The following is a 27,075-nucleotide window of genomic DNA, read 5'->3' as shown; positions in this document are numbered from 1 at the left end:
ATTATCAGATAAGTGTCCTTTTAAAATACACTGAAATAGAAATACGTTTTGTCAATCGTTTTCGCTACTGCAATAAGGTTACTTAATTATTTTCCCTGAGAGCCAAATTCCATCAGCGGTACAAATAAAATGATATATTATTTGGGTGGCGGAGGGGGTGTACAGATTGATTGCACAGGCATCCCATCCAAAATCCACTTTTGTGACTTTTGCAATTTAGAGTTTGGTAACCAGCGGTCATTGTTGCAACAAACAAACAAATGTGTCCGCAACAACAAAAAGTGTCCTCTGCATTTAACCAATATATGGCATAGAAGGGGGGCAGCTAATTCAGCAGTGCCTTGCTCAGGGTATCGCGCTAGTCGGGGATTCGAAACAGCAATCTTTCCAGGTATCGTCTGGACACAAACAAACTGTCAGAAGTGGGATTCGAACCCACGCCTCCAGGAGAGACTGCGACCTGAACGCAGCGCCTTAGACCGCTCGGCCATCCTGACTTACATAGACGTTTGTCTCTAGGTGACCCTGAAGAGAATAACAAGGTTGGGAGATGGATGGAATTACATATCCCGATATCAATTTAAAGAGGGAACTTGACAAAATTAATTGCTTTTATGTGATAATAGTATTGTATGCATATAAAAAAATCAGTTTCAAGTTTTGCCACATACACGAACATACAAAAGATGTCTAGTGCAGTGTAGTGATTGTGCTACATGGAAATGCACAATTACAAAAAATAAAACTGAAAATAAATATGATTTAAAAACCAATATTCTTATAACTTAACAATAAAAAAATAAAAATATGAAGTAATGATATCAGTACACTCTCAGGAAAAAATGGTCAAAAATTGCCCCTTTGCTTGTCACTGGGGATGTACCCTCAAGGGTCTGCCAGTTGTACCCTTAGCTGTAGGTAATTGTACCCTTTAAGGTACAGAAATGGACTCAGGAACATTTCTGTACCATTGATGGTATATTAATGCTGTTTGTACCTTTGGGATGTTTCTCAGAGTCCATTTCTGTACCTTAAAAGGTACAATAACAAAGGTACAGCCCCAGTAACAAGCGACGGTACAAATTTTTACTCTTTCTTCTGAGTGAGTAACTGCATTTATGTCAGGAAGATCTAAAAGAATAACGATGAATTCCCAAAATGGTGTGGTGACTGTACACAGTCCATAAAGTGAGGTGTCAGCTATTAAGCGCTCTGATTTAGCATTCGGACTGCACCGAAACTCGTCGTAAGGCTCTCTGTGCTGGCCTTCAGGCGGCAGCAGTGTCTCCCTGACCGCAGCGGAGAGAAAAGGCGGTTCATGGGGTAGGTTTCATTATTCATTATTTTCTTAGCTTTGTCCCGGCACCATCTCCTGTAGGTGTCCTGCAGGTTAGGGAGTACGCGTCTGATTCAGCAGAATGCACCACCCTGCATAGGCCTGTGCTGTCCCTCTTAGAGCACCTCCCAATCCAGGTGCTGATGCTCTTGGTCAGGATACTGTCAACGGCACAAGTGTAACATGCTTTCACCCTCTAAGGTATCGTCTGATTTGCATTCAAATAGGTCAAGGGGGTAGAGGGACATGTGCTATGTGTAGGAAGCGGGTCTTCGCTATTCAGCACGTCTGTTTCCAGTTAAGCATTCTCTACAGTGGCTGCAGGACATTAATTGTAGCAAGGTTCAAGAGGTTACACGTTAAGCAATCAAGTGTGTTGATAGAAAGGGAAATCACCCGGTAAATTGCCGTAAGTAATCTTTTGTTTTGAAGTCCTCGTTGGCTTAATTTTGAAACGCGGTCAGCGATTAGAAAACTCAGTGGCATTACGCTGGGGCTTAGCACCTGGAAGATTTACAGATGGACTTGTGTCTTTAAATTTAAATGCTGAAAAAATACATTTTTACTGTCTCACATATGAAATTCTCAGGGGGGGAATAAAGCAGGACTGCAGAAAGTGCTCAGCGGTGGAAAAACATCGGTCACACATGACACAAGGCACTCGAGTGAACTTCACCAGGCTGGACACCTTGCAGAACATTTACCTACATTTTTATGATTTTATGATGCAGTTAATACAATCCATTTCTTTTTTTTCATCCCTTTCAGTTTGTATTGTGTGTTTTACAGTCTCATTTACCATCCGAAACCATACTCTGTTAACCTGGACACCAGATAACACACTTTGATTTGATTCCCAGTCAGTATACAGCTCTGGAAAAAAATGAGAGAGACCACAGAAAAAAATTCAGTGTCACTCATTTCTCAGGTTATAGGAATATGTCTGTGTAAAATATAAAACTGCAGCCTGGCTCTTCCCTGCTTCTCATTAATGAAGGGCTTCTTCCTTGCTTTAGAGGACTTCAGTCCTGCCTCTAGGAGCCTGACATGAACTGTCCTAGCAGTGCACTTCACACCTGCACTCAATGTTCCCCATTCTTTTTGAAGGTCACTTAAGGTCAACCTCTGATTTATGCATGAGGGACTGTTGGATAAATTGACAGTCATCTCTGACATTAGGAAGTTGCTTCTACTCTCTACTTGGCTGATTTTTGGTTACTGCCAGTGTCTCCTGCTTCACCATGTTCTTCTGTACGGTGGCCTGGAAGCAGCCTGCCTCACAATGCAGCCTTCTGCTAGTATAACTGTCATTAAACTAGGATTTTAAAATGCAGATTATTAAAAAACATAAAGTGGTCTCAATTCTTTCAGAGCTGTATGTCAGAACAAGTTACAGAATATATTGGTTGTGAAATTATCTCCATTTACGTTTCTGTGAACATCATGGGATATTCTCAATGGATGCGTCTCTCTCTTTTGGTAGACGGGCCACACCCTCTGCATGTTTTTCCTATGAAAAGCATGGAGTCACTTAACTGGCGGTCTGGTGATGCATTTTGCATGTGTGGGCATGTCTAACACTTCACATTATGGAAGAAATCAAACTCTATTGAGGAATTACTGCAGAGTCCTTTATCAGATATGCTCAGTTGCCTTCCCACTAGCAGCAGACCGAGGAGACGAGGCTTCATAAGGGTGTGAGCTTCTCACTCTGTCACACACACAGTCGTGTCATCATATCTTTTTGGGGACTGCTCATTCATTTCTATGGGCCAAAATGCTAATGCTAACAAAAATACAAGAGTTTTTGATTTTTTTCATTGCAGTAACGGATATTTATAAAATAGAGTTTTCCCATATGGGGACCAGGTAGGTTTAAGGTAAATGGGTATTCATCAAATGGTCCCCACAAGGTAAGGAATACCTGGTCTCACAAACGTATCTGAAAAGCTGCTCTTTACTGCTGAACCAGTCAGACGTCTTTGACACGGGCTGAACATTTTCACACCTACAGAAAGGCCTTAATCACAGCTTTTGCCGGTATCCAATGGACGGCCCGTGTCATGGAGTTGACGAGCAATCATTTGCGTCACAACTTATCTGATGCAATTCTCACTTCCTTTGTGTAACATTCATACAGTAAATGATCAGTAATGAGGAAGCCACTGACAGGCTGCGGCCATTGATTGAGATTCACTTACTGATACTCAGTCAAGTTCACAAACATGAGAGATCAACTTCCTCCGAAGGTCCACCGACAGCCTTCAGGTGACATCTTAACGATTACATTCACATTCATCAGATGCTGTTACCCAAAGTGACATACTCATCATTTCAGACAAATGGTAACCTGCTTAAAGATAGGGTAGTGGTGAAATAAAACTGAACATTTAAGATAAACTTTTGTTATTGCAAGTCAGTTCAGCAAAAAGTAATTTCTTTAAGCTCGAGAAGAACAGCAGATCATAATGAAACACTACACAAAATATAAAAATACAAGACATTTATGTTCATAAAAAGCATTCAGCATTTTGCATCTTAATGGTTAGGGAAATGCACTTGTATTTGAAAGATTGCTTAGAATCCCTGACTACCACTGAGATACCCTGAGCAAGGTACCGCCCCCAAGCCCTGCTCCCTGGGCGGTGAGTTAGCTGCCCCCTGCTATGGCACGATGTCACATATGGGTTAAATGCAGAGGGCAGGTTTTGTTGTTGTGCCTTGTGTGCTGTGGTGTGTCAACAATGACTACTGATCCCTAAATAAAACGTTATACGTTTTTTAATCGACGTGTGATTAACATGCTGAAAGAGTTTCTATGCCACCCTGCAAGACATTTCAGTATTTAAGGGGAATAACTGGTCCTCTTATTCATATAATGTTTTTTGCAGCTGTAATACAACAGCAGCATAAGTACGCTTTTAAAAGCCTGAATTAAACAAAAAGTATAGTCATGTGAACTTTTGTATGCAAGCCTTCAAAGCATTTCCACACCCTAAGGGGTGCAGTACGCCCTGTATGACGATTAACGGTTCAGTTTTCTGCAGAGTAATTAGGCTTGATTGAACTATTCACCAAATGGATTACACAATTCAGATCAGGTGATTTAAGGAATGTCAATTGTGTTAATCAAAAATGTTACGCATATCTAAATTTGCATGTTACTCAATGTTTACTAAAAATAGTCATTCTTTGCTAACAAATAAATTTAGTGTGTTCACCATTTCAGTACTTCTGTTAACAAGAAAATGTCACATCTTTGATTCACCAAAGTAACCTCCTCTAGCAATTATAACAGCAGAGAAAATTCAAGGCGTTCTTTGTATAAGGGACATTAAATACTGCTCTGTTTCATGGGATGAAACAGTAAACTAGTGCATATAAAGTTAAAGGACAGCCTGGAATTTGACTATGCCATCACCACACAACCAGCTAATAGGATGTCAGACATGCACTATTACATACTCTTTCCACGTTATAAAGGAAACATGTTTTATTTGACATTTTCATTTAGTTGCCCATTCAACTTTCCAATGCTTAGCAAGAATAACAAATTTGCGGTTTGGAAATGAATGGAAAAGTGGTAAAAAAAAATCCTGTAGCTTGCAAAAAACTTTAAACTGGTGCTGTACATATAGGGCCAGGATCCCTGAAGACCAGACCTGTCATGCTTACCATCCCATAGTGTACATGTCCCAACAAGCAGCAGCATTGCAGCTTTCGGCATCCGGGAGGGACTCGAAGCAGAGCAACTTCTCCTGTGCATTGAAAGGAGCCAGCTGAGGAGGTTTGGGTATCAGTCTGTGAGGCTTACTGGACGCCTTCCTGGGGAAACGTTTCGGGCATGTCCAACCCAGAGGAGACCCCAAACAGACCATGGACAAACCGGAGAGAGTATATATCTCGGGTGGCCTGGGAATGCCTTGGTATCCCCGCAGAGGAGGGGGCTGGGGAGAGGGGGGTCTGGGCATCCCTGCTTAGACTGCAGCCCTCACGGCCCGACCCCATGCAAGCGGCAGATAACAGATAATTTACTAGTTAGCTGAGATGTGTCCAAGGGAACATGCATCATATTTCCTGAGATACCATCAGGTGTGACAGGAAATAATTCAAAGAGGCTAAAATAAATATTCAGAAAATGCACTTTATTACAGGGGTCATACATTGTTACATCACAAGATATAAAAACCAAGGACCTGAAGGACCGCTGACACTCGTTACTCCATTGGTTCCTGCCTATTTTGGTCCAACACCTCCAACGCACCCGATTCAGCCAATTATGTCCAATCACGTCCATTACCATGTCTATGTCTATGCGATAGAGGACAGGGGAAAGGGAGAATTCATGGAGGTGAAGACCATCAGGTACACAGGCTGCTGAGATGGTGATGATTTGTCGGTCGACCTCAGATCTGCGCGCTTTGTGGAGTCCAGGTTGGCCCGACAAAATGACAGCCAAGCTTCCTTCACGCGTCCAGGCCGACTCAGATGCCGCATTCAATTCGAGTCAACAGAACCTCAATGGATTCCGGCTGTAAGAAATCGACCAGCCTCTTCGCTGGAGACGCGGAGGAGAAACTGAAAGAGCGGAACGACACGCGCTTAGAATTAATCAAAACTGAATTAAAGCTGTCACAAGATTAGCCGCTTAATGCTTTACATGCAGTAGCCACTACCGATCCAGAAGACAAATGGGCTCCCTTTCAAATCCAGCTGGGGCAGATGTGACAGATGCCACAGAGAGAAGCGCGGGGCGAACGTCACCAGGAAAGCTGGTTTCAGACACGCCTCCCTGTATTAATTCCTGCCTAGTACCAAATGAACCGGCACTCTGGGTTTACGTGGCAACTAAGGACAAGGCAGCCTCTCTAGGTCATACTTGTATTGACCAAATTTCTCAGTAGGTCCCTGCATGAATAAAAGCTCAGTTCACAACAACAGGAGCAAAAAGCCTATGAAGTTTTGGCAGAAGTGATGTAACGGTTTCCTGTGACCCGTCAGCAGAGCCGGTTCAAAATACATTTTGATGTATTATTCAGTAATGCTGGTTTTGGGGCCTATGCTCCGCATGGCACTGAATGACATTAATTCTTCCCTTACTGCACCTCATGTTTATTATCGGAGGCTGAAGTATGTCATTTCAAATAAGCAGAAAGACTCAACCTGACAACTGTAGAGAATTAATCAGCTCACTGAAAAAAATTAAACATACAAATTAAACGCAAGTCAACCAGACAACATTCATGCTCCCACGCAGAAGAGAAATATTTAGACAGTCCTGGTATGCACTCAGTATTCAGACCAGCGTTACCTCCTATATTAGCTGCACTGCTCCACTGGCCACTAGGGGTGCTATAGTGCTGTATCGCATTAGGTGCTGGGAGCCTTCCTCCAAGTCGATGGCATATTCCCTGAAAAAGGGGGCTATATGTCAGGCAAAGTAACAGCAGCGAGAAACAAATCGCAGCGCTTTTAATCTATCCACATAATCTAAAAGATAAAGCATTTGATTTGTGGATGTTCGCTAGTGAGAGAACGTACAAAAAAAACAAAAAAAATCCTGCTCTAGAAAAATGGTCGGAGATGATGGGAAACATCACACCCTGCTGGTCTCCCATATATATCAAACAGACAGGGTCAGGAGTTCAGAGGAGTCTATATTTACTGCAATATTTTACTCAGCATGTCATTACAAACTTATGTTAGTCTAAAACTACATTCCCACCACAAAACACATTGCAGAGGATTGTTATGAAACATCCATCACAAACTTGCAAAAGAACGACCAAACTCAGCCATAATACCGCTGAGCAAGCCTGAGGAGCACCGGGATGCACCATGCTCCTACATCTGCAAAGGCCACCTGGCATCTTCCCGAGTGCAACCTCTGCTGTCCCACTACCCCTCCATACCCTCTCGATCCTAATGTTAATGCCCCGTCTTCATTTCCCTTTGGACACACAGAAATTAGGCTTTTACCGGGCGACTTCAAAAACAGCAACGAATCTACGGCTGTAAGATGATAATACTGGTAGCTGGCTGGCCTTCGGGAAAACGCCGGCGTGGATCAGCTCGCCACCTAGCCGTGTTCGAAAGGAATTACGCTGCTTTGTGAAACGGCGCCCTGTGACAGCACTTGACAGGATAAGTAATCTCGGTGTCACAGCACCTCTGCTCATCTGTCTCAGGTTCCACCAGGATGTTCTCCTGACGCTCATGGACACGCAGGAACACAAAAGAATCCAGACAGGGCTTGGGCACTGCGGGGCGACATGAGCACAGGAGAAACACGCATGTTTTGAACTGCAAATTACAGCGTCTCACATTTACACCTCCATCCAGAGCTTTATCAGTGACGCACTGCAATGCACGCCCTCGTCTTCATTCCTACGCTGCGGACCTCACCGGCTTTCAGCATTTCCACAGTCTGCAGATTGGGTGGCATGTGTCTTAGAGCAACAGCCTTCAGGTAGGTTTCTGTGTTTGCCAGATACCTGTGGAGGAGAGAGGAGCTGATGCCTTTCCTGTACCACACTACTTACACCCAGTTAACAGACCGACACTGAGACTTTCAAACCGTTGCCGCAGAATCGCATGTCCTTTTTTAAGCCTCGTTCAAACTCATTTTAGACATAATTAAATGCTAGACGTTTCTTTATATTCATACTAACTCCTCATATGGTTATGTTAACTGGTCTAACTGCATCTGCAAACAATACAGCTCAATAGACTGATTTAAAAATGTATAAAAAGATTATTTCTAATGACCTACATAGCCGATTTTATAATGATTTATATAAATTTTTTAGTATGAACAGCACAGCAGAAAGTGAGGCCAAATGTGTCACAGAATAGATGCATTGGGCTACTGAATTACAGGCATTCATTTTAATATGTCCATATATACCCAGTCGCATATTGGAATTCTCTAGTCTTTTCTGGGAACATAATCCAGTATAAGCATTTTTATGGTCTGATGTGGAATTAACATATAAAATCTGATAGCTGTAGCTGCTGTTGACATCAATGTTACTCAGAATTACTCTTAAAAATAATTTCAAATTTTTGGGTGAATCTTATCGTATTAGATACAGGAAGATATTTACCTACATAGTGCGAAATGCCCCTTAATCACCTCAGCAAGCAAAACATTAAAAAAACATTAATAACAATCTGCAAATCAAGACAGGCATAACGATAAAGCACTAATAATCAGAGAACATTCCGCCTGTCTCAACACGAACCGCCGCCCTCTTTCATTTCAACACCTGACTTGGTTTCGATGCTTCACTCACTCTTTGGCAAAGGCGAACTCTTCCGGGGACAGAAAGGACGGGTCTCCTTCGGCGCGGGATTTCTCCTTTTCCAAGATGTGAGGGAAGTACTTCTCTATCTTAAGAGACAGGTGAGCGTAGTGGGAAGAGCAATACTTGAGGAAGGCAGAGACATATGAATATATTACCAAGCGAAGCCACTGAAAGGGTCTCTGTCCTTGTACCTTAATTAAATGTGAGAGGCCTACTGATCCCTCCTCAGAATGATGTAATTAAGACAAGACATGGGGGGCGGGGTAAGGGGCTAAAGCTGTAACCAACAGAGTGCAGGGCTCAGATGGAAAAGCATCGTTACTGCTGTGTGATGTAACAATATGGCTAGCCTGAACCGCTCCAGTCGTTCTGGACAAACTGCTTAGCTCAGGACCTGCACTGATAAGCACTTATGATGCCATCCCCTAAGGGGTATAAAACAGGCTGCTCTGAGATCAGCACCTTTCGAAGCCGGGAACGGAGGTAGCTGCTGAGGACAAAACGGATCCGGTCTATCTCCATCCGGTGGATGCTGGCCTTGATATCGCCTTTCTTCACCCGTTGCAGATTCCCCTCCTGCCCACACAGGGAGGGAACAGTGAATCTTGACCCTAACTACTGAATCAAGATCACCCCACCCTCAAATTACTTTAAATTACAGTTCCTCACCATGTGGGTCAGCTGCTCCATCACACACTCCACGATCTCAGACTTACTCTCCATTAGCTCAGGGGAAAACTTCTCGTTCAGCCAGGCCTGGGTGTAAAGAATACGGCTCTAATACTGGCCCACACAGGCAAAACACTGTAACTGCACATTTCATACAAACTTTGTTATTGCCGAAATCGCGTTCCTTAGATTGTTTCATGTCGTGACAAAATATTCTAACTATATATTTAATGGGTTTCAACGCAAATAGTTTAAAAACTACAGTTGTTACAAAATTCACACTAAAACCACGGCAGGGCACATTTTTTTCTGTCAGCGTAGTTACTGTGTTTTGCCTTTGAAGTGCAGTATGTATGTTCGGGGTGGGGGGGTGAACTAAAAACGATATAACGTGTAGGCATTAAGTAGAAAAACGACGCAACGTGCATAAAAATCCCGAGAATGGCTACGATGCCATCAGATGAGCAAGACGAGTTATATTGAAAAATATCTCTAGCAGTTCGTATGTATTATTATTTTAAGTGGCTAGCTAACATTTTTAATCTTTTATTGGAACCTTGGTAATTTTTTTATACAGTTGTACAGCTGTACTTATTTCTCCCTGAATATTAAAAGGTTCAAGTCGTTACGTACCTGTTCCAATTTAGCAATCAACTCTGCCGGGGTCATTACATCCTGACTGTCATCCTCACTTCTGTCACTTGCTTCGGAAAACGCATCGGCCATTGTTGTAGGTTTATGTTGAGACAGCAAAGTAACCGATTTTAAAAAGCAGGTATTATATTAAACCAGTAGAATATCAGGTAGCTAGATGAAGCCCATTCAGATTAACAAGATTAGCAAACTAAAAAGCAGCGCATTCTGCTATTATGCTAAATAATGCGTTTTACAGCCAGTTTATGAAATCTGCAGTATATTTTGCCCGCTACTTCCAATTTCATATAGTTGGAGAGCTTCTTATAAAAACAATAACAAGAACCACACGACTTTCCGGTTACAATTTCCCGCCAAGCGGAGTCCCTCCTCGAATATAAAGTTGGGCGTGGCCAAACCCGGCCGGGAGGTCGATGTTTTCCGCCATCTTTGTTGAGGCAATAAGAAGCACCACAACCACTAGGTGGTGATATTCAGCTGACTGTGCGCTACAGAAACGGAGCTCGCGGTGAGTCGAGTGAAACTTATTTTACATCAGACTTTTTAGGCTGCTTGTACAAAATCTATATAATTCAACAGCAAGGCCCAGGTATTTTGTCTTGTCTCGTTAAAATAACATACAATTAAACACAAATATCTTCTCTTGAGAGTAATGAGAACCCCGATGCAGCACAGGGCACCGGTTAATCTAATCCAGTTTCTTTTATCCACTGGAGGAATATATTCAGAGTCCGTATGAAAAATCCATTACAAGCTTAAATATTATTTTAGACACTCATTAGGGGAGGGACACAAAAAGTGTGTATTTCACCTGGATCATACAAGGAATAAAATTTTTTGGAGCCACAGGTTGAGAATGTGTTCAACGTTTTATTGACATCTTGTTGGAAATTTGATTCTGTAAAATTCAGTTTCTCAAAATCTGTCCTGAATAATTTTGTTCTTATTTAGATACACTATATTGCCAAAAGTATTGGGACACCTGCCTTTACACGCACATGAACCTTAGTGACATACCATTCTTAATACACAGGCTTTAATATGGAGTTGGCCCACCCTTTGCAGCTATAACAGCTTCAACTCTTCTGGGAAGGGCTGTCCATGAGGTTGAGGAGTGTGTTTATGGGAATTTTTGACCATTCTTCCAGGAGAGCATTTGTGAGGTCAGGCACTGATGTTGGATGAGAAGACCTGGCTCACAGTCTCCGCTCTAATTCATCCCAAAGGTGTTCTATCGGGTTCAGGTAAGGCCAGTCAAATTCCTCCACACCAGACTTACTCATTCATGTCCTTATGGACCTTGCTTTGAGCACTGGTGTGCAGTCATGTCGGAACAGGAAGGGGCCATCCCCAAACTGTTCCCACCAAGTTGGGAGCATGAAATTGTCCAAAATGTCTTAGAAAGCGACAGCATTAAGAGTTCCTTTCACTAGAACTAAGGGGCCAAGCCCAACCCCTGAAAAACAACCCCACATCATAATCCCCCCTCCACCAAACTTTACACTTGGCACAATGCAGTCAGGCAAGTACCGTTCTCCTGGCAACCACCAAACCCTTTGGTGACTCGCCCATCGGATTGTCAGCCAGTGAAGTGTGATTTGTCACTCCACAGAACATGTTTGCACTGCTCTAGTGTCCAGTGGCGGCGTGCTTAAAGTATCGCTGCATTCGATACTTTGCATTGCATTTGGTGATGTATGGCTTGGATGCAGTTGCTCGGCCACGGAAACCCATTCCATGAAGTTCTCTACACACTGTTCTTGGGCTAATCTGAAGGCCACATGAAGTTTGGAGATCTATAGCTATTGACTCTGCAGACAGCTGGCAACGTCTACACACTGTGTGCCTAAGCATGCACTGTCCCCGTTCTGTAATTTTATGCGGCCTACCACTTTGTGGCTGAGTTGCTGTTGTTCACAATTGTGGAATATATAGTAGCGAGGCAATTTCACAAATGCACTTATTGCAGTTGGCATCCTATCACGGTACCACGCTTGAATTCACCGAGCTCCTGAGAGCGACCCATTCTTTCTCAAATGTTCGTCGAAGCAGTCTGCATGCCTAGGTGCTTGATTTTACACACCTGTGGCTACCGGGGGCGCAGTTAATTAGCAGAAAGCTAAATACATGGTAGTCCGTCACTGAGAGCATCCACACTGATTGGAAACGTACTCTCTTAATTCTGTTAAACTTATGTAAAATTTCTGTATATATTTAAGAAGGGTAGGGAGCCCGGTGACTCGACAGTGCTGTGGAAATAGGCTGCATTGATGTTTATTAAAAGCCTCATGAAACAGTTACACAGAATTTTTCATATAACTCAGAAAAATATATTGCGAGAGGAACACTGCGCTGCTGCGTGCAGTTTGAGTATGTTTTAGCAGGACTATAGTTTCCTGTCTGAAAACACCGTTTCTAACTCTTCGCTGTCAGTTATGAAAGCGTGATGTTTCCCTTTACCATACATGCACCTTTTGGACAAGACTGTGAAAGTGCGGTTGGTAACTGACAGTCCTGCACATCTGCAGCTACACCTTAGACAAATCCGTCGTACAATGACTTAAAGAGATTTCCTTAGCTTCCACAAACCTCTTGGGTATGTGATCCCTTTAAATCAAGCCGAGGCCCTGTGTGACTTAAAAAGTTTTCATATTCTATACTGAATGATCATAAGGCGTTCGTCATGATGTAGAGCTATTCATAATTAGGCAAAAGTGAATCATTATTAATGAAAGAATGAGTGATTAAGTACAAAATGGATACCCATGTTTAAATATCTGACATTTCAAATGGTTTTTCACACACTCATATATTATTGTACATTGCCAATACAAATCCGGGGTTATTCCCTGTCTTGCATCCGTAGCCTCTGATATAGGCTCCGGACCCCCGCAACCCTGCATGAGACAAGTGGGCACAGAAAACGGGGGGTTTAAATGGGATCCAGTATTAAAAGTATTAAGTGCCTCTGGGAAACAGCACATATGACATTTCATCAAAGAGAAACTGAGCTGATTACTGGCTCACAGGATTCAGAAATGCATCTGACACAGGGGAACATCACATAAACCTTTCATTGAGTGCCATATTAAAAGAACAATATATAATCATATTAAACACAAACATTCATAATGGGATGGTGGGGGGTTATGGGGGTTGTTCTGCCCCCTGTGGACACGGTGCCCATATGATCAGCTCACAGTTATCAGTGCACTTTTTTTGGGGTTTGTATGTTTTGATCCGTTTCACTGAGACCCTGTGTTGGATTAGTGATCGATTGCTACATTAAATAACCAACATTTTATTAATAGTAATAAGGTAGACAGTAATAATCCACTCAACGCTGCATTTATAATACCAGGGAGTTCCGAACAGCACATCTTCTGTTCAGTGCATTGAACCAAAACCAATGCTGTCCTGCTTCCAGCTGACCAACAGTGCTGCATAAGGCACTATGCCGGATACACCGAGGCCTCAAGCTTCCAGGCACTGACAGGAAATGAAATATTCTGACTTGGCAAGAAGAAACCAAGTAGCGGAGACTTCAAGTGTAATTGGTGATGGTATCAATATGCAGATGGGGTGGCTTAAGGTAATCCCCGTCTGCGGGTTATGCAATGAGAAATGTAATGACGACTTAAGTGCTACACTACAAAGGTGATTATTCAGACAGTACTCACCGCCGGTGATTCGTTATTGCCAACAAAAAATAGAAAGACGTATTATTTTCCCAAAGTCACAGTTTTACCCATTTATACAGCCGGCTGTTTTCCAGAGCAGAATCCTTCTGGGTACTGGCTACATTCACAAAGTATATATATGACAAAATTCTACACATTTAACCAGCTGCCGCACAAATGGTAAAACAGGAACAAGGACTGTTAAGATGCTACCGCTAACAATATGCTACTGTTTGGCCCGGTGACCGGCGTGTCATTGCTGGCCGTGAATCTGCAGGCTGTTGATGAAGCTTGTCTGCAGATCGTCAATGTCGTCCGTGGCCTCTATGGGAATGTTAACTCTACTGTGGGACTCCAGAAAGGGAGGGTCCTCATCACCGTCACCCATGTGGTAGTGACTGTAGAAGGGAGGGTCGCAGTGCGGGTGCCCCCAGTAGAGGGCGCCGTGGGAGCTGTGGGGAAGCTCATATACTTCCAGGTACGTGCTACCGTGTGCTGGGGGGAAGTAGCAGTGTGGCTGGAGATGCTCGGCCCCGGGGCTGTGGCAGGGGCTGTGGGAGGGGCTGTGGGGCATCAGGCATGTCTGCAGGCAGCTATTGCGCCGCACGGGCCGGTGCAGGTCCAGCTTGGCGATCAGAGGCTTCCCGATGTTCACTTCCATGGTCCAGTCTACCAGCTCCTCCACAGCTGTGAAGGTGCCCTGAAGGCACACTGTGAAGACCAGCTGCTCCTGCACAGAATGAACAGAACAGGGAGAGATCAGCAATACAGCCAGACTACGCTGGGAGAACAAGGAAGGACTTAATTGCTGTTTATCATCATGTGATTTTTCATCCCTATAACATGCAAGCCTTGCTGAATAAGTCACTCACATAAGCAATCAATTAAAGACAGAGTTCAGTTCCAGAAAGTACAAATCCAGACCGAGGTTTTCTTTCAACCAACCAACTGGGCATAAAGAGTTACAGTCACATAGTACTCAGCTGGTTGGCTGAAACAAAACCTTGCTCTGGATTTGTACATTCTGGACCTGAACTTTCCACCTCTGTCTGTAATGGATTACTGCCGCTGCAATATCTTAGGGGTTTAATAACAGCCTGTAACGATCTTAATGATGGAAGCAGGTGTGCCGACAGAACGCAGCCCCCACGTACCCGGAGCTTTTGCAGGCAGCTCAGGCGGGTATACAGGCAGTGTTGAGGCAAATTCTTGGACAGCAGGTAGCTTCCGGTTTCCTCAGGGGTCACCCTGTTCATCTCCTTGGGATCCACGTCAAGCTCCTGAGAAGAGAGGGGACACTATGCCAGTGGTACCTGGGTGGGAGGCCTGCCTGGTCGGGTGATATCAGCTTGTGATTGGGTGTGCAGTCTTACCGGACTGAAGTTGGTGACATAGGCCTGGCAGGATGATATGTCTTCGGGCTTCTTCACAATGCTGGTGTAGATGACCAGCACGTTGGAGAACTCTGCAGCGAAGCCCATCTTGATCTGCACCCCACAGTCAAAGTTCAGGGACATGCTCTCGGGCAGTTCTGGGAACAGTCACACACAAATGGCACATTAGCCATTGTATTTAATTACCTATATAAATTCAGGGCATAGTAGGATTTCTGATCAAATGTTCGAATTCGTACATATTGTTATATTGATATTTTAAGATAAAATGGGACAGAAGGTGTTGCAAAGGTTCTGTAAGTTCCATCTTATGGAAAGCAAATTATGGAAAAGGTGACTGCAACTGTTATCAGATAATTGGCTAATATAACGTATTAACATCATCTCTCTGGGTGAGTGTAGGTGCATTTGCAGAAACACCGTATGTTTGGAAAGATGTGGGAGGTGTATGAGCATAAGGCTGCGTGCGTTTTATCAGCCTCCAAGAACAGCTAAGGGAGGTCAAAGGCTTTTCCAGGGGAACTTGCAGTGCGAGCGGGACGCTGGGCCCGGAGTTGTACCGTGCGCCTTTGCCCACTGCAGGTTGCGAGCCTGGGCCTCGTCCGAGCAGCCTCTGGGCAGGATGGGGTCGGTAAGGGACCGCCTCTCCGACAGGCTGCTGCGGATTTCCAGGGCCTGTTTGCCCTTGGTGGGGTCAAACTGACCCATGTCTGGAGTAGAGAGAAGACGTTACAGTGACGGAGGCTAAAGGTGACACTGCTGAAATCACAAGAGGGATATGTGCACCATTCAAGGACCAAACAGACTGCGATGGCCAATGTAAGCGGATGAGGAACTATATTTAGGAAGGCAGTATGAGATATTTGTGCGTTACACGAGGGAGCATTCATGTGGTCACTGTGAAGATAATCTCCTTTGGGCAACAGCTTTGCAAAACAACATCATCCCCAGCTTTTGGGTGAAGACAAGCTAAGCAATCAGCAAACAGCACGAGAATTGCGTTCAGACAGGCAAGGGTTGGACATCTCGCCAGAACTACAGTCTGTGTCTCGGCCTTCTCCACCTACCCTCTGCCACACGGTCCAGGAGCACTGTGATCTTCTCGTCCTCCAGGAGGCGCTTTTTAAGGAACTTGATGAAGACGCCATTGGTGAATCCGCTCGAGTTCAGCTCGAATGCCTCTGCGTCCTGGCACCTTTTAACAGCACGTCTCGTTTAAGGTTCCAGCGGGTTCCCAAGCAGAACAAGAACTCACCCTCTCATTCAAGGTTGTTTGATTTTATTATCTGAGCAGGACCCAATATTTCATAATTATGTCAAACAGGCAAAAAAATATATACTGATATGGCTCGATATATCTAAAGAGATATATGAATGCCTTGGAGTGCTGTATTGGAACATGCCCAAATCATGTTATTTTGACCAGACGCATTGCGTAGTATAATGGCCCACTTTTTGTAGAAACGTTTCATTTAGCCACTTTTTCAGACAGACTCGATCAAACGCTTGAAGATCATCCATACATCCATCCATCCATTTTCCAAACCGCCTATCCTACTGGGTCGCGGGGAGTCCGGAGCCTATTCCGGAAGCCGCTCGAAGATCATTTGCAGCATAAATGTACAGGTCTAAAGCTGTGAAGGACGTAGCTGTTAGACCTACGTGGCATATCCAAAGACGATGTTAGCCGTGACTCTCAACACGACGTTGGGTGTGGTGTCATCATGGACGTTCCTAAAGAAAACAGTGCAATTAACCAGGTAATTCATATTCAGAATACTTCTCTTAAATAAGCATTCAACTTTCATGTCTGATATTAGACTTACTCCTTTAGTGAAAAAAGTAATCCAGCTGGTAAAGACCATTTGAAAATATCTAGCAACATGAACAGTAAATCTGTGTCTGTACATGAGCAATTAATGGTTCAGTAAGTAACAGTAGGGCCTCAGATGTCCATCGCTGAATGACACAATGAATGAACCAACAGGATGACTGGTGGGTTATTTGACTCAGCTCTACCTATGTTATGTCACGAGAAAGGGCAGGAAGATGGTAACCAAACAGCTATGGTTACAGAAGTGCAGCGGGTCACCCTTAACAAGACAATAAATGAGAGTGGGGGGCATTTGGAGTTACAGCGCACCTCTTCCTGCACATGTCTAGCAGGAAGACATTCAGGCCAGTTTCCTTCTCCTGCATCAGCTTCAGGATGCTCTGCACGCAGAGGCAGTTGGCTGAGTGGTAGGGGTTGGGGGCGTCCACGGGGACCATGAAGCTGTTACCGTAGTTCTCGTAGCCATGGCCCGCATAGTACAGGAGCCCTGAATGGGAGAGACGTTCAGCTGTGAGGTCATGTGACAGAGTGGAAGGAGAGGGGTTCCCAACATTTTGATGTACGTGGAGCAGTTTACGTCCTACAAAACATATCACAGACCGATCAATTTGGTGGGAGGGGACACTGGTGTTATAAATTACTGAGCGGGGGGACACAGTGTACATGGAAATGTAAGACGAATCTGGTATTTTTGTGAAACGATATGGGAGTTCCTGGGCCTGGTGGAATACTAGTCATGGGCCGGTGGGCTGGGAATGCCTACTAATGAACACGCGGTCTTCATTAAAGCCCTGTTAACCATTTTCAGAACTCTGAGGGGGTGGGGGAGCAGTGAGCTTGTCCCCAGTGCATGACCAAATGGCACGAGGTTCTATCAAAAGCACAGCACCCAACTTCAAGGCACTTTTCTGGGAAAACTCTGGTTTGAAAACCACCTTTTTAAAAATAACATCCCCCTTCTGAGCACTCCTGCAGCTCATCACCCACACCCCTGCCCACGTCATGTGATCAGATTAGAGGACTCTTCTGTGCATGAATCCAAGCATACCTGGATCTGCAGTTCTGGAATTCAGGCATTAGTACGCAAACATATCATCAAGCCAGGAAAATACGAGACACACAGATCCGAATTTAGAGCAGACAGCAACTACGACACCCGTCAGACGGAGACGTGACCACAGAGCAGCTCTTGACTAAAGTCTCCACATGATATTAGCTATGACATGTCACGTCCCTCATAAAAGGTTACTGTCACTGGCAATCCTGTAGAAGACATACCTCCCCTTTGTAGCCCCCCGCCCAGTGACGCCCATCAAGCTATCGTTTGCCCCCCCTCACACCCGGTGTCTGGTATCAGGTGTAGAGGCGAACACTAGCAGTGTGACATGAGTTATTTGTCATCCCATTGGAAACATGACACTGGACCTCGCACGGTGCTCTGCCAACTTCATCACTCGTCTCACAGGGTCCCAGTGGCCACTCCGACCCCCCCCCCCCCCTCCCAGGCCAAAGGTACGTTTTCAGCTGCCCTCCTGGCAAGGGCTTCATGTGGCCTAGATAAAATTAAATCTTCACTCGGGGTTTTCGTCCTGACCCACTCCAGTACTGTGAAAACCACGTGAGAACCTCACGGTTCTGACGGAGCGTCGCAGCTTGCCATCGCAGGACAGACATCATCAAATGCCGTCGTTGATGTCTGTCGGGGGCGTGTTTTCAAATCGAGGTTCAAAGGTACGTCGCGAAAAATCTGTCACAATTTGATATCTCAGTACTCTTGGATATCAGTTCGAAGGGCGCTGGAGAGGAGCCGCACGGGCGCGTGTCAAGTCACAAGCAAAAATGACAGCTAGAATTTCACAAACAAGTACTTAGTACTCTGATAAATCAAACGCACACTGAGGCAAATGTACGCCGACTGGCGCTTCCAGTGTGGGCTGAGCTTTCAGTGAAGTTTCCACTCCTGTAGCCCAGCGGCTGAACCCCGGCTCCTTGAATGCCACGTTCTCAGTATCAGCTTATTGACATGAGGTCTTCCACAGGAAGTTACATACAAAATCTGATAAGATTGTAAACCACAGACAGCCCACTTCTGTCAACAGTTCTACTCACTATTTCCACCTCTCTGAAAACAATGCTACAGTATTACCTTTCACCCTTATTTATGAAATATCATTTATTAAACTGCCCTTAAATTGCTCTTTAGCGAATAGCTGTCGCTAATAGCTAAAACCCAGCATTCCATTTCTCCCATTGCTTATTTTTGTTGCTCCTATACCCAAGTGTTTGCACTTCACATACTGGCCTTGGGTCACATACAGCATGTACACTACCAATCAAAAGCTTTTGCACACTAAAATTTTTTATTGTCGTTAGGCATTGGAAATTTGAGTGAGCAACTATAAATGAAAATATAAGTCAAATAAAACAAGTTTCCTTTATAATGTGGAAAGAGTATGTAATAGTGCATGTCTGACATCCTATTAGCTGGTTGTGTGGTGATGGCATAGTCAAATTCTAGGCTGTCCTTTAACTTTATATGCACTAGTTTACTGTTTCATCCCATGAAACAGAGCAGTATTTAATGTCCCTTGTACAAAGAACGCCTTGAATTGTCTCTGCTGTTATAATTGCTAGAGGAGGTTACTTTGATGAATGAAAGATACAACATTTTCTTGCTAATAAAAACAGTTACATGGTAAACATATTGTCAGTTTATTTGTTAGCGAAGAATGTTCAGTGTAGTTTCAGTAAATGTTAAGTGTAGATTTTGTAAATTTTTCATTTATCCACTTTGTCTGTTTGACATTTCGAAGGGTAGATTTTGTAGATTTTTCATTTAGCCACTTTGCCTGTTTGACATTTCGAAGTGTAGATTTTGTAGAAAATCTCAAGGGTGCAAAACCTTTAACTGGTACGTTTCAGAGGTCTGGTCTGGAGTAGATGCCTTGCCAAAGCTTTTCTCCACTTTCCCCTCTAGGCTTGTGTGTAATTTATGCACCGACCAATTAGACAAATTGACTCCAATGCACCATATATGCACTGTACATGGTCTGCACTTGTGCCATGCATGCAATGTGCACACGTCATACACGCACCATACACGCCTTTGTGCAGAAGCAGCAGGAATTCGTCGACGGCGTTGCGCATTTCTGACTCAGTAAGATCCAGCAGGGACACCACCTTGAAGTTGAGTTGCCGCAGCAAGTTGGTGAGGTCATACACATCAACCATGGGTGCCCTTAGCTGCGGGTGGTTCTGGTACGACAGGTTCCCGATCAGCAAGGCAACTTTGTCGGTTGCTATAGGAACAAAGACAAAAAAAAAACCCCATCAGGTTTATCTCTTACGTCAGCCAGCAGTTATGTGTTAACACGTACAGCAGCGTACAGAAGCCAGTCATGTGATCACTGCATTTTCACCAGTGGGGTATGCAGGAGGTACAGACAGAAACCTGGGTTTCTGGTGGTAAAAAAACCACATGTGTGGTGGGGGCATCGACATACTGGTTGAAACCAGATCCAACAGCGGCTCAAAGTACGCTCTCAAAGTACGCTCTCAAAGCTGTAGGCGAGTCCCGGTCTCAGGACAGAAACCGCAACATCGGTGACCACCGTAGATCTGCTTGGCTCGCCGCCTTTCAACAAACAATAACCCAGACAAGTTACTTCCTTTGCTGGTAGCTGTTTTTGGGTTTTTCCATAACTTACCAAAGGGCTTTTCTGCAATCCGGTACCTGGTGGTATCATAACTGTCTGAAGGCAACACACAAAAATACGGTCATTAGCATCAAAGTAATCATGCTGCCTGACTTTTCCGACATGATTACGGTGACCATACATCCTCTTTTTCCCGAACATGTCCTCTTGTTTGGGACCTAAAAATGCCTGAAATGTCCAGGATTTTACTTTCTTTCATGTTGATACAGAATACTTTCTGACTCCATATTTGCACTATGTTGATGCCTCTCTTTGCCTCCTGCCCGCTAGAGTCCTGTTTTTGCAAAGCAATATATGGTCACCCTATGCACGATGTGTCCTCCTTAATCCTAGTAGGCAAACTAATATCTATATCTTAGTATGTCCACAGAAAATTGTGAACATAGATAAGATCAGTGGGCAAATGTCTCCTAAGAATCAGAGACACACTGAAACAAATGAATGAATCAAATATTAACGATGGTAATACAATACATTAACAATACAAATCAAATATACATCTAGGATTATGAAAACAAGTAGTTCATGTTGCACTTTTAGTAATCTCAATAATATCCTTCTGTGGAAACAGAAAAGATCAATGCATTTACGGTAAAAGTCATGTTTCAAAATGTCTCAGGCGCAGTTATTTTTGTCCCATAGAATGTAGTCAGAATGACTGATGTCTGGGAATCTCCACTATAATCCAATAATATGCGTAACTCCTCATGTTTCCTGCGTTAGTCTTTTTGTTTCGTTACTACAGGGGTTGTCCATGGTTATTGGAAAATTTAAGAAAAAAAAAACACGGTAATGTGTAAATTCATGTGAACATGAAATGTAATATTTTTAAAAATTGAACTACATACTAAATGTATTCAAGTGAAGGAGGGATTAAGTCAATTAAGCTGCCATGTTTGACGACATGCTCTGCACCTCCTGTCTGCTGTCCACCAAAACCAAGAAACACTTCAGTTCTTTGTTGAAACATCTCCAACTATGCAAACTACGAATCTTTGCTGAAACTACTAACTTCACACACTTTTGTATGGAATTCTACCTTGAGTGAGGGTTTCATTGCTGAACACAAAACACTCTAATACAAAAGAAAAGAAATGAAAGATCAAGTCCTGGGTGTAAGTTTCAATCATCTTGCCATGAATTATGGATTTTTTTAGTTAACTTTAAATAAATGAAACTGATATCTGAAATTGTTCCATATAATTGCAATAGCAGCACTTCTAAGCAGTAGCAACTTGTCTTCCTGCACGCTGGACCCGTTTCTGCTGAAAGGGTGACACTTATTCACCATCTTCAGCCACTGCTGCGCTGACGTACCTATGAGGACTTCCACTTCTCGCGACCACGTGCGCTCGTCCTTGATGGACACCATGCAGCGGTACTTCCCCTCGTGCTCCTTGGCCGCTACGTGGACCTGTTGCATTGGGGCACAGATGGGAGGTGTGTGAATGGAAATCAATAGGTAGGGGCAGCCTTCCAGGCCCACCATGTGTGAGGAGCAGGTGACTACAGGGCCTGGAACCTCCACCTCCTCACCATGTATTTCCTCTTGCAGGCATGATGGAGGGGCACCCCGTTCCTGTACCACTGATATTCAGGTATGGGTCTCCCCACTGCCCCGCACTCCAACTCCAACACAGCCCCCTCGGGCAGCCTCTGATCCTGGGGCTGCAGCACAACCTTCACCCGACCCTCTAAGGACTGGGACATCATGCCTGGGGAGGGGCAAGTGTGCAGAGGTCACGTCTTCAAATAAAGACCTTTAGGTTCAAAGTCTTTCTGAAGAAGGCATAAAGTATGCGCGCAACGTCATAATATTACCTTAATATTAGCATAGTTAGCATAATATCAGCACTGGGTAGCACCTCACGCTGTTGATTGCAGCTAACTGGCACAACATGCAGAAAAAGCTGCGCATGCTCACCGCTTGTCAGTGTGGCATCCAGAATCTCCACTTGGGCCCAGTTGCTGAACTCAAAGATGCCGCCATAATTTACCCGGCAGATGTAGTAACCGGTATCCTTTACTTGCACTGGACTAAATTCCAGTTCTGGGAAGATTCCATTAGGCACCTGAGAATAGCACCCATCCTAAATCAATCAGCTCTAAGTAGTGGATTGGATTCATAATTCTCCATAACAGGATAAGACAAGATGAAGACAAAACACTTATACTAAGGAATGGCATGCAATGTGGTTTTTCTTTATCTTTTGAGTCCTTTGCGTTGACCTTTGTTTTATATCTTATAAATGGTATACGAACAAAACTGAATAAGCTATGGAACTGTGTTTCTCAATCCGGTCCTCAGGGAGCCACAATCAGTCCATGTTTTTGCTCCCTCTGGGCTCCCTGTCAGACAGTCCCCTGGGAGCTGAGAGGGAGCAAAAATGTGGACTGTCTGTGGGTCCCCGAGGACCAGATTGGGAAACACCGTCCACTATTTAAAGCATCATGAATCTAAATAATTTTATGTTCACTGTATTTGTTTCCTTCCTCTCAAAGAACATCTGGAAGCTTCAGTAAAAAAAGTTACTTTTGGAGGAATGGGAACCTGGATTTTCTCTCCATGTACACAGAATTTGTGTATTTATCTGTAAAACCACAATATATGTGACAGCGTAGACATCAAGGACAAATGACTGTGCACACTGGAAGTTCCCAAAATTCCCACAGTGTCCCCGAACAGTACTCACCTCATCTTTTGTTTTGAACCACTGGTACTGCATGCCTGGATTTCCCACGGCGTGACAGTCAAGTCGAACCGTTTGGCCAGGTACAGCGGACACAGACTGCGGTTGCATGACAATTCTTATTCCTAGTGATGGTGACAGGTCTAAGAAAAAAACAAAGAGTAATTCTAAGATCCTTTTATGGACAAGAAATAGGAGCTTAAAACCAGTTGCATTACTGTATTATTCCTAAGCAACTCCCAGTATGTGCCCTGGCACAGACTGGCATCCCACCCAGGGTGTTTCCTTGCTCCACAGTTTATGCTCCCTGAAAATAGGCTCCAGGCTCCTCGTCGTATCCCTCAGCACAATAAGTGGATTGAAGGTGGATGATGTAATGTATCCACTGTGACAAGGAGCCTACTACTAAAGCAAGTGATGGCCTTTTGAAATAGCAAATTCCCCTCATTACCCATGATATTAATGAGTTCTGTAGCACTGTTTGATGGAAGGTCTGAATGGAACAGGCTTTTCTGGGGGATCTCAGTGAGGACTTTTTGGAATAATTCCGTCTGTCTGTCCATTTTTGTCCTATGCAGGGTCACAGGGGTCTGCAGCCTATCCTGGAAGCTAACGGCCCAAGGTAGAGAACGACCCAGGAGCAGGTGCCAAGCCATCACAGGACGCACACATAATAAAGGCACCAGCACAGATGCTGCAGATGCATATACCTGCTGGCTTAATGCACTGAAGAGCCTCGGTGTGGTCCATAGCCTGTAGGAAGTCCACCAGGTCCTTTAGCAGGCAGCCGCGATCTCCCATGAGTCTCAGCAGGCAGCGCGTTGGGCTTCCCTCCAGTTCCAGCACTTTCAGGGAGCATCGCTCCATCTCGTCCGAGCTAAAGTACGGGAAGGAGGACCAAGACATCCAACTTTAAAATACCCACAAAAATATACCAGACCAGACTCTCAGGCCTATTACACACAGTTTACTCCTAGTTTCCTCAGAAGTAAGGAGTCCCTTTGAACAAAGTGTGTCTTAAACAGCTAGTCAATAAACCAGTGAGCTTTAATGCCCACACCAGCAATACCCCACTACTTTGAAATACTGTATGTATGATTCACTAAACTTAAGTAATTTATATATTTCAGTCCCCATCAAGTAGTTTTCTATTTTTTTTCTGGAAAGTATTTCCAACAGGTAATTGAGAAGAAAGCAAAGGTTATTTGGGCATTTTAGTGTGTTAACTGCATGACCTGTCGCAGGAAGGGGAAGGTGTTGGCGTGTTCCATATGATCCTGGTCCTCACCTCACTCTGAAGCGTCTGTCATTGCTGACCACCTCACCGAGTTTACGCCATCCTTTGCTGTTTGTCTTGTCCAGTATCTCGCAGAGTCGCCTCAGAACCGGCTCTCTCAGCAGGTTAATATTCATGGAATAAAAGTCAGGGGCCTCTGACATCTCAGAAATGTCAGGTTATCCTCCCAAAACGACAAAATGGAGAAAAACAAGACGATGGTCTTCACGGATTCATCTGCCTTGGTCTGCTGCAGACAGAAGATTTTTCATTAAGTCAAAGCTGCCGAGTCATCCAGCTTTTGCATTTTGGAGTTTTTTAAGTTATAACTATTCTGTTCTCTTACCAATATCACCACATTCATTAATAAACATTTAAGAGTAGTAGGCTTAAATTTGTTTACACAGCACAAGAAATCTTGTGCCCAGACTGAGACTCCAGACTGAGACTCCAGAAATCCGTCTACAGTCATGCCATGCTGTTTCATTTTTGGTGACACAAACCGAATATCAAACAATTATATTTTTCAACTTAAAAAAGGTTTTCTCGTCGATGCTATCCAATCCGGTCAACTGTTACAATGCAGATTTGTAACCAGTGCAAATTCTAACAAATAATCAGCACCAAATATATTATCTGTTCTACAGAATACTGTCGCCTGTGTAGAAACATAGTGTGTCACGTGATCAATGCTGTACGTTGCTGAATTTGTTTGCTAATTTCTATAATTATCACGTGTGTCTCTCCCAGTTGTCATTCTGTCCTCCCTGCGTCGCTGTGGAATATCCTCCATTACGTAAGACCGTCTCTGTACAGTTATTTCAAAGTAGCATGAGTAATTAGATGTACGCTGAATGAAATAAAATTACACCAATAAGGTGACCAGGAATCAATCAACAAGAACAAATGAATTAGTACCTATGAGAAGCACACTTAGTTTAAAGTAGGCTTCAGGTATTTGAATCTTATGAATTATCCATAAATCTTCCTCAGGGCTCAGTGTCCCATGAACAGGAATCATCAAACTACATTTGTTTTTTAGCTGACACTTACAACGCTAACCCATTAATACCGGTGACTATTACTTGCACCAGAAACGTTCTTGCGGAGTGCGTGTCTTCATCTTTAACGGTACTTGCTTCCTTCCATCCATTCCATGTATTGGATCCATTCCAAAGCCTATGCTACCTCTGGATCAGATCCGTGCCAGAGTCAGTTTGCTATCTGGGAATGCAGTTATATCAACAGCTCATTTTGCAGCGTGAAACGTAAAAACTATATTATTACGCATGTCACTTTCCTTACTTTTCGCATGGTTAAAATTGTATAACTGAACAAAAGTACTTTTCCGGGAAACATTTAATTCATTCGTACATGACTACAAAAGCTAAAACACCACAAAATAAACACGCGTATTGCCCACCTTAACATAAAAACATCTTTTTAATTTATGGCCACTACTTATGGTGCACAGATATGTTTTCATGCAAGTGATATTTAAGCCAATCGGTTAGGCTATATTCATGGAAATGCTACGGAAATAAGTATCATATAAATTATTTCTACACCTCAATCACCTGCATGCCATGAACTGGCTGTTAGTGAGAGATTACCATTTATTTCTCAAGACAGTTGTGTAAACGGCGGTTTTAAATACAGTACCACGGCAAATCCGCGAATAAAGCATTTTTAATAATCTGTCCAATAACTATAGTAAAAGAACCGTGCGTGACTTCGCACATGCTGACGATACTGATATAGGTTCATTAAAACAAGCAGCACAATATAAAAGCACGAATGTAGAAAGCATCCAGCGACGGGTAAGCAGATAGATCGTCACTTACTGTTTGTCGTGTAGTGACGATAAATTATGCACAATACTTTCCGTGTTAAGAGCCAGTAAATATGTCAAGGTGATGAGTGCCGGGGGAAAACCAGAAAGTGTACTGAAACCGATAGCAACTACGTATTTCACTTCCTGATGAAGTAAAAAAAGGTGTGATTTCCTTAAATTCTTGTTCTACACTTCGTTCGAGTGAACCAAACCTGAACCAAAACTCAATATCAGCGTTGTTTTTAATGAAACGTGTGATTTTATTTCTCCACAGCGAATCCGATGTTTTAAAAATACGTCCTCGCGTTAATTTGCCTAGTTTTACTTTCTGATTAGTGTCTGGCGTGGTAAAGACGCGCGACCAACGTAGAAAGATGATGAAACGTTTACAGAAGTTGAAATCATTTAATGTTGAAGTGTATTCAACTATAGGAAACTATATTTATATATATATATATATATATAGTTTTGTTCAGTTACACGCGATGAATACACTTCAACATGAAAATAATACATGTACAGTGATACATATACAATGATGAACAGAAAGAGGTTCGATCTCTTTGGGAATATTCTTGTAGAGACCGACAAGGCAAGAATATAATCTGGAAAGCTAAAATAAAAATTATAATTCTACATTATTTACTGGAAATGAAACCGGTTGGCTTTGGAAATTTGCCAATTT

The 27,075-nt window shown here is 43.5% G+C and overlaps 2 protein-coding genes and 1 non-coding gene across 6 annotated transcripts; all 3 read right to left on the bottom strand.

Annotated features, from left to right (window-relative positions):
- Positions 1-414: 414 nt before the first annotated feature.
- Positions 415-497, bottom strand: trnal-cag (transfer RNA leucine (anticodon CAG)). Its single transcript has one exon. It is a non-coding gene; the product is annotated as a tRNA-Leu (tRNA).
- Positions 498-5,466: 4,969 nt separating this feature from the next.
- gins4 (GINS complex subunit 4 (Sld5 homolog)) lies at positions 5,467-10,428 on the bottom strand. The gene is made up of 8 exons (XM_049004475.1): positions 9,946-10,428; positions 9,313-9,399; positions 9,106-9,219; positions 8,632-8,729; positions 7,742-7,830; positions 7,506-7,596; positions 6,648-6,747; positions 5,467-5,914 (listed from the first exon to the last, which is right to left on the bottom strand). Exons 1-7 carry the CDS (start codon positions 10,036-10,038, stop codon positions 6,651-6,653), a joined length of 669 nt encoding a protein of 222 aa, XP_048860432.1. The 5' UTR covers positions 10,039-10,428; the 3' UTR covers positions 5,467-5,914; positions 6,648-6,650.
- Positions 10,429-12,224: 1,796 nt separating this feature from the next.
- On the bottom strand, positions 12,225-26,548 carry malt1 (MALT paracaspase 1). 4 transcript variants are annotated; one of them, XM_048999556.1, is made up of 17 exons: positions 26,401-26,519; positions 25,610-25,780; positions 24,569-24,806; positions 23,991-24,157; positions 23,284-23,423; positions 22,515-22,662; positions 22,127-22,305; positions 21,908-22,004; positions 20,582-20,626; positions 19,970-20,173; positions 17,184-17,361; positions 16,703-16,774; positions 16,108-16,235; positions 15,601-15,750; positions 15,020-15,177; positions 14,801-14,926; positions 12,225-14,376 (listed from the first exon to the last, which is right to left on the bottom strand). In XM_048999556.1, the coding sequence occupies exons 3-17, from the start codon at positions 24,718-24,720 to the stop codon at positions 13,900-13,902; spliced, it is 2,421 nt and encodes an 806-aa protein (XP_048855513.1). In that variant the 5' UTR covers positions 24,721-24,806; positions 25,610-25,780; positions 26,401-26,519; the 3' UTR covers positions 12,225-13,899. The 4 variants fall into 4 exon arrangements, with proteins under 4 accessions (XP_048855513.1, XP_048855532.1, XP_048855509.1 ...); XM_048999575.1 differs by having other exon boundaries at positions 24,569-24,803; XM_048999552.1 differs by lacking the exon at positions 25,610-25,780 and having other exon boundaries at positions 26,401-26,548.
- Positions 26,549-27,075: the final 527 nt, after the last annotated feature.

Source organism: Brienomyrus brachyistius, chromosome 2 (genome assembly GCF_023856365.1).
Source record: "Brienomyrus brachyistius isolate T26 chromosome 2, BBRACH_0.4, whole genome shotgun sequence".
Classification (NCBI taxonomy): domain Eukaryota; kingdom Metazoa; phylum Chordata; class Actinopteri; order Osteoglossiformes; family Mormyridae; genus Brienomyrus; species Brienomyrus brachyistius.
Note: the sequence above shows the minus strand (reverse complement) of the source record. Positions and strands in the feature narration are given on the sequence as shown.

Coding starts and splice junctions, on each gene's coding strand:
- gins4 (XM_049004475.1), bottom strand. CDS start 10,038: ATGGCCGATGCGTTTTCCGAAGCAAGTGACAGAAGTGAGGATGACAGT. Junction 8,730..9,105: donor TCCGTTCCCGGCTTCGAAAG/GTGCTGATCTCA, acceptor CTGTCTCTTAAG/ATAGAGAAGTACTTCCCTCA. Junction 7,597..7,741: donor TGTGGAAATGCTGAAAGCCG/GTGAGGTCCGCA, acceptor GTCGCCCCGCAG/TGCCCAAGCCCTGTCTGGAT.
- malt1 (XM_048999552.1), bottom strand. CDS start 24,720: ATGTCAGAGGCCCCTGACTTTTATTCCATGAATATTAACCTGCTGAGA. Junction 24,158..24,568: donor GACAGACGCTTCAGAGTGAG/GTGAGGACCAGG, acceptor CCCGTACTTTAG/CTCGGACGAGATGGAGCGAT. Junction 14,927..15,019: donor ATGTCACCAACTTCAGTCCG/GTAAGACTGCAC, acceptor CTCTCTTCTCAG/GAGCTTGACGTGGATCCCAA.